This window comes from Brachyistius frenatus, unplaced genomic scaffold (genome assembly GCF_029030835.1).
Source record: "Brachyistius frenatus isolate BFR_SWC_R1_liver_20210118 unplaced genomic scaffold, ASM2903083v1 Contig_21, whole genome shotgun sequence".
Taxonomy (NCBI): Eukaryota; Metazoa; Chordata; class Actinopteri; family Embiotocidae; genus Brachyistius; species Brachyistius frenatus.
Genome location: NW_027210620.1, coordinates 5,051,642 through 5,063,066, shown reverse-complemented (window position 1 = coordinate 5,063,066; position 11,425 = coordinate 5,051,642). Strand labels below are relative to the sequence as shown.

The 11,425-nt window shown below is 44.8% G+C and overlaps 1 protein-coding gene across 3 annotated transcripts in view; it reads right to left on the bottom strand.

The window, feature by feature from the left end:
• Positions 1 to 320: 320 nt before the first annotated feature.
• Positions 321 to 11,425, bottom strand: part of LOC138619829 (disheveled-associated activator of morphogenesis 1-like) — a 46,778-nt gene continuing 35,673 nt past the window's right edge. For 2 of the 3 annotated variants that reach the window (XM_069696626.1, XM_069696625.1), the window contains exons 9-26: positions 11,343 to 11,409; positions 11,134 to 11,251; positions 10,107 to 10,245; positions 9,822 to 9,880; positions 9,522 to 9,709; positions 8,276 to 8,584; positions 8,081 to 8,188; positions 7,136 to 7,165; positions 6,682 to 6,779; positions 6,509 to 6,593; positions 6,048 to 6,154; positions 5,231 to 5,319; positions 4,817 to 4,985; positions 4,507 to 4,614; positions 3,894 to 3,954; positions 3,647 to 3,778; positions 2,366 to 2,536; positions 321 to 1,831 (exon numbers count right to left, since the gene is read on the bottom strand). In XM_069696626.1, coding sequence (XP_069552727.1) covers positions 1,619 to 1,831; positions 2,366 to 2,536; positions 3,647 to 3,778; positions 3,894 to 3,954; positions 4,507 to 4,614; positions 4,817 to 4,985; positions 5,231 to 5,319; positions 6,048 to 6,154; positions 6,509 to 6,593; positions 6,682 to 6,779; positions 7,136 to 7,165; positions 8,081 to 8,188; positions 8,276 to 8,584; positions 9,522 to 9,709; positions 9,822 to 9,880; positions 10,107 to 10,245; positions 11,134 to 11,251; positions 11,343 to 11,409 — 2,251 coding nt within the window. In that variant the 3' untranslated portion in view covers positions 321 to 1,618. The remainder of the gene's footprint in view (positions 1,832 to 2,365; positions 2,537 to 3,646; positions 3,779 to 3,893; positions 3,955 to 4,506; positions 4,615 to 4,816; positions 4,986 to 5,230; positions 5,320 to 6,047; positions 6,155 to 6,508; positions 6,594 to 6,681; positions 6,780 to 7,135; positions 7,166 to 8,080; positions 8,189 to 8,275; positions 8,585 to 9,521; positions 9,710 to 9,821; positions 9,881 to 10,106; positions 10,246 to 11,133; positions 11,252 to 11,342; positions 11,410 to 11,425) is intronic. The other variant, XM_069696627.1, reaches the window with a different exon arrangement.

Sequence of the window (11,425 nt, the reverse complement as noted above, 5' to 3'; positions counted from 1 at the left end):
ACCCACACGCACACGTGTACGACTGAATGAAGGGTTTCATGTTCACTATGATTTTAAAGAGCAAGTCTAAATTATTTCACTAATGAACTCCAAAATTGAAAAGTGAAACGTTTGAGGTTGTAACGCCAGAATAGTTTTGGATTTGTGTCGAACGCAAGTTTGAGTTTGTGTCGCACTCAGTGACCTGCAGATGGCGCCGCTGGCTCAGTTGACGTCACGGTCAAAAGATTCCACCATCCCTTCTCCAATGTGCACTTCCTGTTCACGGTGGTTCACGTTTTTGTGCGTGTCGACTAAATACAAAAAAAACTCTATAAAACTACGTTCTCCCATTTATTATCTCCAGGTCATCGTACAATGGAAGGCAAGATTTAAATTATAAAAGTTCAGTGGAGGTGCGAGACGCTGGATGGATCCACACAGCTGAAGTTACACGTGACGTGGTTTTTTTCTGGTGAGAATGAAAACGTCACGTGCGGATCAGAGCTCGTGTGAATCCGGCCGGCGCGCCGAAAAACACATTTCATCGATTCGAATGAAAACATTTAAAAAAGGAGGGCACTCTCTGCAGAAGGAAAAAAAACAACAACAAAAAAAACAAGTGTATTGCATCAGCTGGGTTTTGGTTTTAATGGCATTTAGCAAAGTACTCATGAAATCCTATGTGCATGTGTAGCAAGCACACGCCCTTATATATGGATATATGGAATCTATGACATGAGTGTCCACACTTAGGCCCAGGCCTTTCAGAGTACCGACCCAACAAGTAAAATCAACAAGAGTTAAGGCCAGCTCTTAACGGGAACGTGTTCAAATAATACAGACACCGATCAGATATATAAATGATGAATAGAAAAACAAACAAAAAAACCCACTCTTCTTCTCAGCTGCAGTTGAAACCACATCTGTCTAACGACACAGCGTCTCTGACTTCAGCTTCAGTCCAAAAAAAAAAAAAAAAGATCTCTGGGACAGTTCGGACGAGTGAAAGCGGCTTCTCTCTCAACCTGCCGAAAATCAGTCTGTACAAAACGGCCCTTCCTGTTTGTTTTTTTCCACGCGGAACCGTCTTCCCGTTTGGTTCAAGCGTCCCGGCCCTGAAGGAGTCTACGAGCTGCACATTTCACGCCGGTGCGTAGATTCTGACGCGCGGAAAAAAACAACAACAAAAAAAAACAGCACAGGACCGGGTCCCGTGGAGCGCCGGTGAGCATCCTCGGGGAAACGTCGCTCCGGCACGACCATGTCGCAAAAAAAAAAATACACAAAAAAACACCAAAAAAAAGTCGTCGTGCGACCGAACCGGTCCGCCGGATGAAGCGATCCCGTTCGGTCGAATAGTGTCAACTTTTGGCTTCCGCTCCCGTTCCGTATCGACGTGGGGGAGCGGGATGGAGAGGTCTGAAGATGTTGTGCTGCGTGATGCGAGGTCACGGTTTGTTCGAGCCGAGCCGGGCGGGAGCGGAGGAGGGAGCGCGGAGGAGGAATGTGCGGGTCGGTTTCACCCGAGCGGCGGGAGCAGGGTCGGGAGCGGGGGGCGGGGCGGGGAGCCGGCGGCGGGTCGGGGAGCTGGTTGGGCGGGTCGGGGAGCCGGTGGCGGGTCGGGGAGCCGGCGGCCTCAGAAGTTGAGCTTCGTGACCGGTCGCTCTCGGCTGGCGTCCGTGCTCTGGTTGTTGATCCGCTTGCGGTTCCTCTTCATCTTGGACAGGTCCTTGTCGAAGACCTCGCCCGATCGCAGCGCCGACACCAGGTCGTCGAACTCGCCGCCGTCGTCCTCGCCGTTGGCTTTTGCTTTCCGGGACTTCCGCTCCTTCTCCCGCTGTTCTTTCAGCTGGTGACACAGAAACAAAACGTGCGTCTCGGTGAAATTCTGTTTCCCCATGGAGAGTTTGTCGAGGCGGTTAAAAACCCTGCTGGCTCAGCAGAAAGACAGGAAACGGACGCCTCGGCGCTTTCTGAAGGCTACACAATCCGACGACGTCGATCGGGGTTACACCTCGCTGGACGTCCCGCTGCTGCACCGATCTTGTTGACCCACCCTTGTAAACTTCTCAGTGTTTTTTTTACACTTGTTTTTCGTTCAGATAATATAAATATAATATGTTCAGCTGTTTGTAGGCCGACGTTACCGTTGAGCAGATCTTGGCTGCCCTGTTTTCAAACACTTCCGGTCGTGCGTTAAGCAGACAGACACCATTCCATCTTTTCATCGAACTCGATGTTAAAAAGTAAAATAAATGTTAAACTATCTCTCCCACGTGACCCGTTTGGTGAACAGCCGGCCCCGTGGGATCTAAAATACTTGTTGCCTAGCAGCCGCGCGGTTCTTCCTCAAGGAACGCGTGGACGTCGATCGCTGGCGTACCTGAGCTTCCATCTTGGCCCTGCGCTCCTCCTCTTCCTTGCGTTTTCGCATGTTCTCGTTCTCCTGCTGGGCCTCGGCAAACGACTGCAGGAACTGGTCGAAGATGCCAAAGAACTCATCTGGCTGCATCTTACTGGCATCCTCGCCGAAGTGCTTCACCGCCCTCAGGAACTGCGGGACCAAAGAGAAGGGGCACCCGGGGTTAGATTTACAGCAGGACACGGTAACACCGGCTTTGACTCCGTCGTCCACTGTTTTACAGGAGACTCATTAGGTCTCGGCGCTTTGAAATCAGAGCGGGGGACCAAACAGTCGGGCTTTGAAGCCCAAGTTAACCCAAATCTGACCGGCTACTGATTGCAGCCGAGGTCGGAGATTGGAGCCAGAGCCCAAATTAAGGCAGTGTGTTTGTTGAGTGTTTTTCACAGTAAGTTAAAAAGGAGAACATCCAGATGCGAGACCACGCTGGGAGCATAAATCTTCAGAAGATGTATACCTTCGGCTGCATCTTCAGAAATGTGCGCGTCAGCAGCAGCAGCTCTGTCCGTCACACACACTTTAATCGGGTGAAGGAAAGGCGCATGGCAATGACTTACAATCAGTCACTTGTGTGCTGCGTGTTGAATTGTAATTATTATTAATTTTTTCTTACATCCTGCAGAAATCAAGAAACACGATTGCTGTGATCGACACCGCAACTCCTGAAATATCACTGTCGCACCGTCTCGGTCGGCAACACTTTTATCACGCGCACATACAGGAACCAGATGCAGGGAGCTTGTTTGGAGGGTCAGCAGGTTCTCTGGTTCTCAATCCTGAGCACAGAGGACCACTGTAAACACTCTCAAATATTTAACTGTGGGACACCGTAAATGATTCACACAAACTAATGGTTGCCATGTGACAAGCCGAGCGCGTGGGTCAGTGTGGCCCGCACTCTGCCTCGCAGGCAAGACGGACGCATAAATCTAAACGCCAGGGTGGCAAAACTCTCCTTTGAAACATGAATATCATCAAGTTTCTCGGTTTCAGGTTGATGCTTTAACGGAGCCTCTTTTTTTCCCCCATAAAACCGCTTCTCCTTGCTTTAGCGTTGCGATTGTGTTTGCGCCACACATTTAGGGTGATAAAAGCATGTCAAATAATATCCAAGCCTCTTGCGCCCGGTCGCACACTTGAACCGGTGAACACGGCAACGGGCAGGCTGACCAATAAAAGCGTCCACGGGCGACAGCGGCGCTGCCCGGTGGGCTCCAACACGCACTCGAGACACCGACTCACCAGTTCCTTGGCCTCGGTGAGGGAGTCCTCCACGTCGGAGAAGCTGAAGCTGGCCACGGTGATGAACTGGCTCACCACCGACACAAACTTGTCGCCGAGCTCCTGCGGTCGCTTCTTCTGGTATTCCAGTTCCTGCAAAAGGGAAATCCCGGGAGAGGAAGGACACCGTGAAGGAGAGCTACAACAAATATGCAACGTATTAAAACACTAAACACAAAACTGTCCGATGAATCTTTTTTCAACTTACGCTCTCAACACTTTTTAAGCCGCTGCGCAGGTTGCCGATATCTTTTTCCAGCTCGGTCATACTGCAAAGAAAGAAAGAAAGAAAGAAAGAAAGAAAGAAAGAAAGAAAGAAAGAAGAAAGAAGGAAAGAAAGAAAGAAAGATACAGAAGAAAGAAAGAAAGATACAGAAGAAAGAAAGAAAGAGATACAGAAGAAAGAAAGAAAGAAAGAGATACAGAAGAAAGATAAAGAAAGAAAGAAAGAAAGACAGAAAGTTTTAATTATTTTTAACTAATCAGGAAGTAGTTTAAAGTTTGGTAGCAGTGATTCCAGAAAAATAAGTTTACTCGTAACTTGTTGACTTTGTCACAGGCTGCATTTTATTAACTAATAGTTCAATCAAAAGTTGGGTGCCCTTCTCAGAAAATATTAAAATATGAATACAAACATGAAAAGGTAAAACTATCCAAAAGGTGAAGATAATACAAAAGTTGTATATATATAAATACATTGTATAAGATCAAATTTGCATTTTCAAATTTTTTTTTTTTTTTTTTAAATCAGCTCACAAACCTTCATTTTTCCCTCCTTTTCCCCTTTACTGGGAACTACGGCTCCGATTGTTTAAACCTACTTGACTTTGGCTGCGACCGAGAGGTTCTGCAGGTCCTCCTGGAACATCAGGACTTTGGGATACTTCTTCTCCAGGATGGTGATCAGGTAGTGCAGCAGAGTGATGTTTCTGCAAACACAGTTGTTCAGACACACTGAGCTGCGGCGAATGTGTCAAATGTGCAATATATAGCTTTTACTACGGCGTTTCAGATTTCAGTAGAGTAACACCAGTATCGTATTCCCAGTTCCAGATGTCACTTTTATAAATTCCATTCCTTGCCTTAGTGCCTGCGATGTTTTGATGTTTCCCGCTGAAAAGGTGTTCTTACTTGTCGATGCTGGATTTGGTATCGGCGATCTTGTTGAGCGAGGACACCTTGAAGCCGTAAGCGTTGCCCCTCTGACCTTTGTTCATGTAGTTCCCGAAGGCCAGCACCACCTCCAGCAGCTGCTTCAGGCTTCTGCTGTGCAAAATCTCCTTCGACGCCTGAGTCAGAGCTGAAACACCAAGAAACGTTTCACTTTCCAGCGGATTCAAGATGACCGAGTGAATTATATTTCGACTAACGAAGCAATAACTTTGGGAAATATCAAAACAGAAACCTGTGGGTATATTATACAAAATGTTTCTTACTTTAAAAAAAAAAAAAAAGTGCTTGGTGTTGTAAATACAATATTAATATACACTATAAATCTATATGCTTATGAAATTCATTGATGTATGAAACTAAGACAATTCCCACCTTCGACTTTGGGTTTGAGCTCCGCTATCCTCTCTGCAAACTTCTTTTTGAAGTAAAGCGACTGCAGCCTCTGCTGGTAGTGGTTTATTCTGGACGGAGGATGGAAAATACGCGTCAGAAAAGAACAAAAACGGATCAAAATAATCGATTATAAAACAGGGAAATCCACAAATTTAGACAAGAGCCACACACGGACATTATGCTCGAGTAAACTAAAGCTAGTCGTCTCACTTCATGGCCCGTATAAAAGTTCTGGTTGTGGTAATGATGCTTATTTTTGGCCGAGTTCATGATTTCAGCCTGTAAACCACCGACTCTGCAGCCAATAAATACCACAGTGACATCTGTCCGCCGGTCCGCTCTCTAGGACCAAAGCCCTAAAACGACAAGGCATTTTTTTAAAGCTAAAACAGAAAAGAACATTTGTATAATCCTGCCTTTAAGTGCTTTTCGTGCATTTCTCTTGGAAATACCAGTTACTTTAGTTTGTGATCTTCTCTTAGCTGGTCTTCGTGTATTTGTGCGGTTAGCAGCCCGGTTGCGACATGTTTCCTTTGTTCCTTTTATCTAACGGGACTGTTGACAAAACTGCCACCCTAATACTGTTATTACGTGATAGCGTCTATTTATTCACCGACGTCATTCAGAAATAATGGCTCGCACAGACAGCTATTGTTCCCCGCTAAGTAGAAACCCATGTGTCATCGCATTTATCGGCTCTGACGAAGGGGAAACGAGGCTATTGTTTGTCAGCAGGTCTGAGCTGCAGAGCCGCACGGGGGGAAAAAACAAAAAATAAAACCAGAGAGTGAAGCACCTGCTCATCTCGTAGAGGAAGCGGTCGGCTTTGGCCATTCGGTCGAGCTCGTGTTTGTGCTCCTCGAGGAGATCCACGTCGCTCTTCTCCGGGACAAACTTCAGCAACTGATGGGGAAGCAAAAGAGTCTTTTATTTAACACGTATAACAGAAGGACATCTGTTCTTTTTTTCTTTTTTTCCTCAGCTAAAGACAGTAAAATGATTTATTATGCCGATAGACGAACAGGGCTGAATCTCACTGCCTCTCTTCAATGCACATTACACGATGCATATCGACGAGCATGCATTTATTTTTATTTTTTTGTAAAAAGATAATGAAAATGAGGTTTAAATGCATTTTTTTCCCCAACCTACAGTGAACAGAAAACCCGCTTTATTCCTCAAGTGTAATTACTGTATCCGTCAGTGTGTTAACATTCATGCAAAAACAACAATCCAGCTGCAGACGGTCTGCCGTACCTGCTCCAGCATGTCTTTGGGAAGGTCCTCCTGCTCGTCCATGGTTAGAATGGCTCTCTTGATCTCCTCATTTGAAAGCTTCAGTCTGCAGCACACAACAGATGAGTCAAATAAAAAAATCATAACCTGCGTTCGTGTCAGTTGTTCGTGATGACGATGTAACTCGGACTCACCGTGAGAGGAGGATGTTGCAGTTCTGAGCGCGACGGCCGTCGATGACTGACAGCTCTTTGACTTTTTTGGAGCTCAGCATGTCGTCCTCCGCCTCTTTCTGTTAGCAGAGTGATGAAGAGGTTAGAAGGCATCAAGCTGTTGCTTTTTTTTTTTTTTTTTAACATATAACACACATTTTGTTTTAGTTACAGTTACTGACAAACACATGACAACTGGGGGGGGGGCTGACTGACACGCAGTCTAACACCCCGTGACGTCGTCACATTCATGACTACACGTAACCATAACACACGTAAAGGCAGCTGATGCCGAACAAAAGTCTGAAAGGTTGAAATGCTGTCGGACACAAATTAAGGAAGCGAAAGTACAAACGCACAGAGTTTAACATATAACCACAGTCTGATGACATCCACAAGGACACTGTATAACCGACTGTACTGTAAGTGCACTCACCTGTTTGCTGTTATTGATCATTAAGAAGTCCTAAAATGCAGGCAGGAAGCAGGGAAGATGGAAGCACTCATTAGAATAAGTAAAGCAGTTACGTGATCGCAGCCCATAAGAACAGACGGCAAATGAATAGAAGCTCGTTCAGCACTTAAAACGGATCAGTGATGAAATGAGCGGCAGTGAGACGCAAGTGGGAGTCCAGTTGATCGACACGTGCTCGCTGTTCACATGCTCTGCAAATCAATCTGCCGAGTGCCGTCCAGTTTTTGTCATTTTGTTTCAACTCATCAGGCCGACGGTCAATTTCTGTCGCGTCGATTCTTAATTCAATGAATATAATAATGTGTGTATTCAACATGCTTAAGATCACATTGGAGGACTATTATTTCTGAGCTGAGCTGGAGAAAAGCTGTTGACATTTTGCAACTTTGAAAAAAAAACATGCTCATCTCTGTCGGTGAAGCTAAAAAAAACAACAACCCAAAGACAATGAATATCTAATAACTACTTGCAAACAGAAGCCATGAGGAAGAAAAATGTGATCGTAAGCAGCTGACTCATGCATTTTCAATCACGTGGCAGAATGATCAAAAGAAATAAAAAAGAAAAAGAAAATTTTAAAAAACAGCATTCAATTCAAATGTTTAGAATGAGTCAAGCGTAAACGTTTGGTAACTATTAAACTGAATCTATGTCATGTTGGCTGCTTTCTACTGTCAGACTGATTTGTTTTTTTTGTAAATTATCCGACCTCTCCTCTTCTCCCTCACCAAACTGAGAAATCAAAAGTTGCCAAACGGGAGAATATTTTGAACATCTGAACACGAGCAGAGACTAAATGCAAAACAACAATCAAGCTGACCCCTCTGCTCGCAGCTGTCTACATCTGGCCGTCTGATGGAGGACATTTGGCGAGTTTGAGAGATGAACTGCGTCATCCTTCCGTACCTGCTGTCTCTGATAGGCTGAGAAGGTCTTTTCAATGTCCTCCAGGTCCAAGATTTTGAAAACCTTGGCATCATCCACCTCCATCCACACAGTGCCCTCCAGCTTATTCTGAGCAGAGGAGAATCAGACATGTTATCTCGTACTTCAACAGAAACAGGAATGTATTCGGGCCTTTTGTGTCTCGGCTGTTCTCACCTCGGCCAACTTGGACCAGTTGAAGGACTTGAGCGCGTTGGCTGGCTGAGGAATGTTCTTCTTCGTCAGATATGGTCCCAGCGGGCCTCCCGGCGGCGGAGGGATGCCTCCGACGGGTAGGCGTCCCGGGGGAGGCGGGGGGCCGCCCGGCGGAGGCGGCGGGGGCGGCGGGGGAGGCATCATACCACCGGGAGGCGGCGGCGGAGGCGGGCACGGCCCGCCGAACGCTGGCGCGGGCGAAGGAGGCACCGGGCCGCCGGGGGGGCCAGGGGGAAGTGGAGGGCCGCCAGGAACAACAGCTGCCTGCCTCTGCAGGGACGGATAATAACAGCAGGGAGATTTAAAACGTTGCCAAGTTACTAATGTTTTACCCATAACACAGGACACGAGAATAGTTTTAGGTCTTTCAAAGGGATTTAGTGACTCTAACAAAAACTATAGAATATCGCCGGCCTCGTCTTTAATAATATTTTATGTTTCCTTACAAATCCCTTAGAAAGTTTTATGTCCTGCTGCAGTGATTCCTGAGCAGCAGTCAGAGGATGATCAAAGGGATACGAGAGTACATTTTGTTTCTGATTACAGTTTTGTTTTGTCTCAAAATCCTTCAAGTGAAACAATCCGAGGAGGAAAAATCCCTCTCGGGCTTAAATATTTAAAACCAAATTGCCATAATGTGTCATTTCAAGGGGACACAGAACAAAAAGGTACTTTCTCAGAAGCTAATTTAATCTCTTACTTTCTCATGTTCACTGGTTTCTTATTGGTTTATTTCTTAAATGTGCATCAAATTTCTTTCTTTTTTATAGCTTTTCTTAATATCAATTTTAGTTGTCAAAGCTTTGTACAAAAATAAACTGCTTTCCCCCCCCAACTCATTGACAGATATCTCGTACTCTGCTGGCAAAGTATTAATAAGGGGTGATTGCAACAAAATGGTGGACAGACAACAACATAACAAATCAATATTCAGTGAGATAGAAGTTATAAATTGCTTCTACTTTTGAATTTCTGCTTTTTACCTGGAGCAGAACACTTTATTAATGATTCAAATATATATCATTCATATTTTAACATTTAAAAGTGCTGCTCCTCAGAGTGGGATGACCACACAGCTTTTTTTTTGTCACCTATATGAAATTGTGTGACTGGCTCTTGACCACCATTGCTTTTCAATGTCCAATGTAATAGTAAATCAAGTTTTATTTTAAGGTAATTATGACAGCAAATAAAAAGAAGAACATACGGTGCTGAGTTCATGCAGGTGTGCAGTGAGTTCGGCCACTTGCTGTTTGACATTTTTGTGCTCGTTGCTCTCCTTCTCCAGCTTCTCTTTCATCTTGTTCAGCGTCTGCATCATGTCCTCTTTCTCCTGCGTCTTGGCATCACATTCGCGCTCCTTCTTCTCAAACTTTTGCTGCAGCTCATGGTGCTCTGTGATGGGAAATCAATCAAAGCACGAAATTATTCATACGGAGTTGATGAAAACATGATTTTAAGGAGAAACCGGATTTAAGGAACTCGTTCTATTTGGAATCATACACACCTTTCCTCATTTTCTCGGCCTGCTCTTTCCACTGTTTGACCTCATTTTCATTAACCAGCCTGCAGAAAGAATGACACACCGAGTTAATCAAAGCCTTCACATGAACGGCTCCACTTTTTCTGAACTTAAAAGGGAAGCTATTTTTAAACCAGCTCTGTTACGCACGTGGCTTTCAACTTCTCAGCAAACACAACACTGTTCTACTTTCTTCAATCTGGCAGTCAAGTAATCTGTTCCATGTACTCGTCTATGTGTCTGTCTGTCCAGAGGAAATCCAACACTCACATCCGGACGACGTTCTTCACGTTAAAGTTCTCCAGTGGTGTGGCGTCGGGGTCGTGACCTTTATCGTTCTGCAAGACCATCTGCTGGACGATGCGGTCCAACAGCAGCCAGTACTGCACCGTGTTCCCACTTCTCTTGTCTGGAGACGGAATCAAAAAGAGGTGCAAGTTTCCCCATTAGTCTCCTGACCGAAGTTACTTTACTTCCCTCAAGCGACATTTCCTTAATATCGGAGACATTACTTGATTAGAGTTGGTTCCACAGTGGTGAAACAGCTCAAAGGAGCCATTATATTGAAAAAAAGAAAGTACAGATTTGTTTCTGATTGTTGAGACTGCGTCCATCACTGGGGGGACCGAGATGCTTACTGGTGCCTCGTTTTTGTTTTTTTATCCCGAAATCCTTGTAAACGCAAACTCTAAGAAAAAACTGTCGGGAGGCATCCTGTCATCATATCAGATTCAGTAATATAATTATGATTCCTCCTTTTATTTAACGGCCGTCACAAGTTTATTAACGCATGACACGTAGCTGCGTTTTAGTTACACCCTCAGGTAAGTTAGAGAGGAAGAGGAATATCTGAAGCCGTTTAGTGGCTCTTTGATTTCAAATCAGATGCTGTGGGAACTCGGGCTTCATGCAAGTTTCACAGAAAATCACTTACAAATTAAATATTAGACTCTTAATGAGTATAGTATTCAGTTTGGCTGGGAATGTGTTATCCAGTTTCTGGACTGACTTATCTGGACAAAGTCAACATTCTTATCATTTTGGCTTCAAACCAGAAGGTACAGATATATTGTGTATTTGGTGGGAGTAAAACTACAGCCTTGCTTGGAGCCTCATTATATTTCAGGGAATGTTTTGTTTTTTTAACTCCCCAGCATCTTTTCATCACATTAGACAGCAGAAAGAAAAAAAAAAAAGGTGTAGAAACAAAAAGTGTATTTCTGTGTGATTTCCACAATATTTGTCAAGCCTTGATTTATAGTTTGTCCAGTCATGGATAATCTACAGAAACACTCACGTGGCATGAGCAGGCAGTGATGCAGGACAGACATAAAGTGCGGGTAGGCATCAGTGTGGTTCATTTTCTTGCGGATGAGATCAAAAACTTGGGTGGCACTTTTGGTGTCTATATGTACCTGGAAGAAGACAACAGCAGGCATCAATACCCGCAAAGTATTTCACACCGAAATCGTGCAAGATGCAGGGAAAGCTCTTTATTTTCCTTACCGACTCAAAACGTTTGGACAAAGCCAGCTCATCCTCATTCCGCAGCATCTCAAAGTAGTCTAAATGCCTGAGAGAGGGAAGGA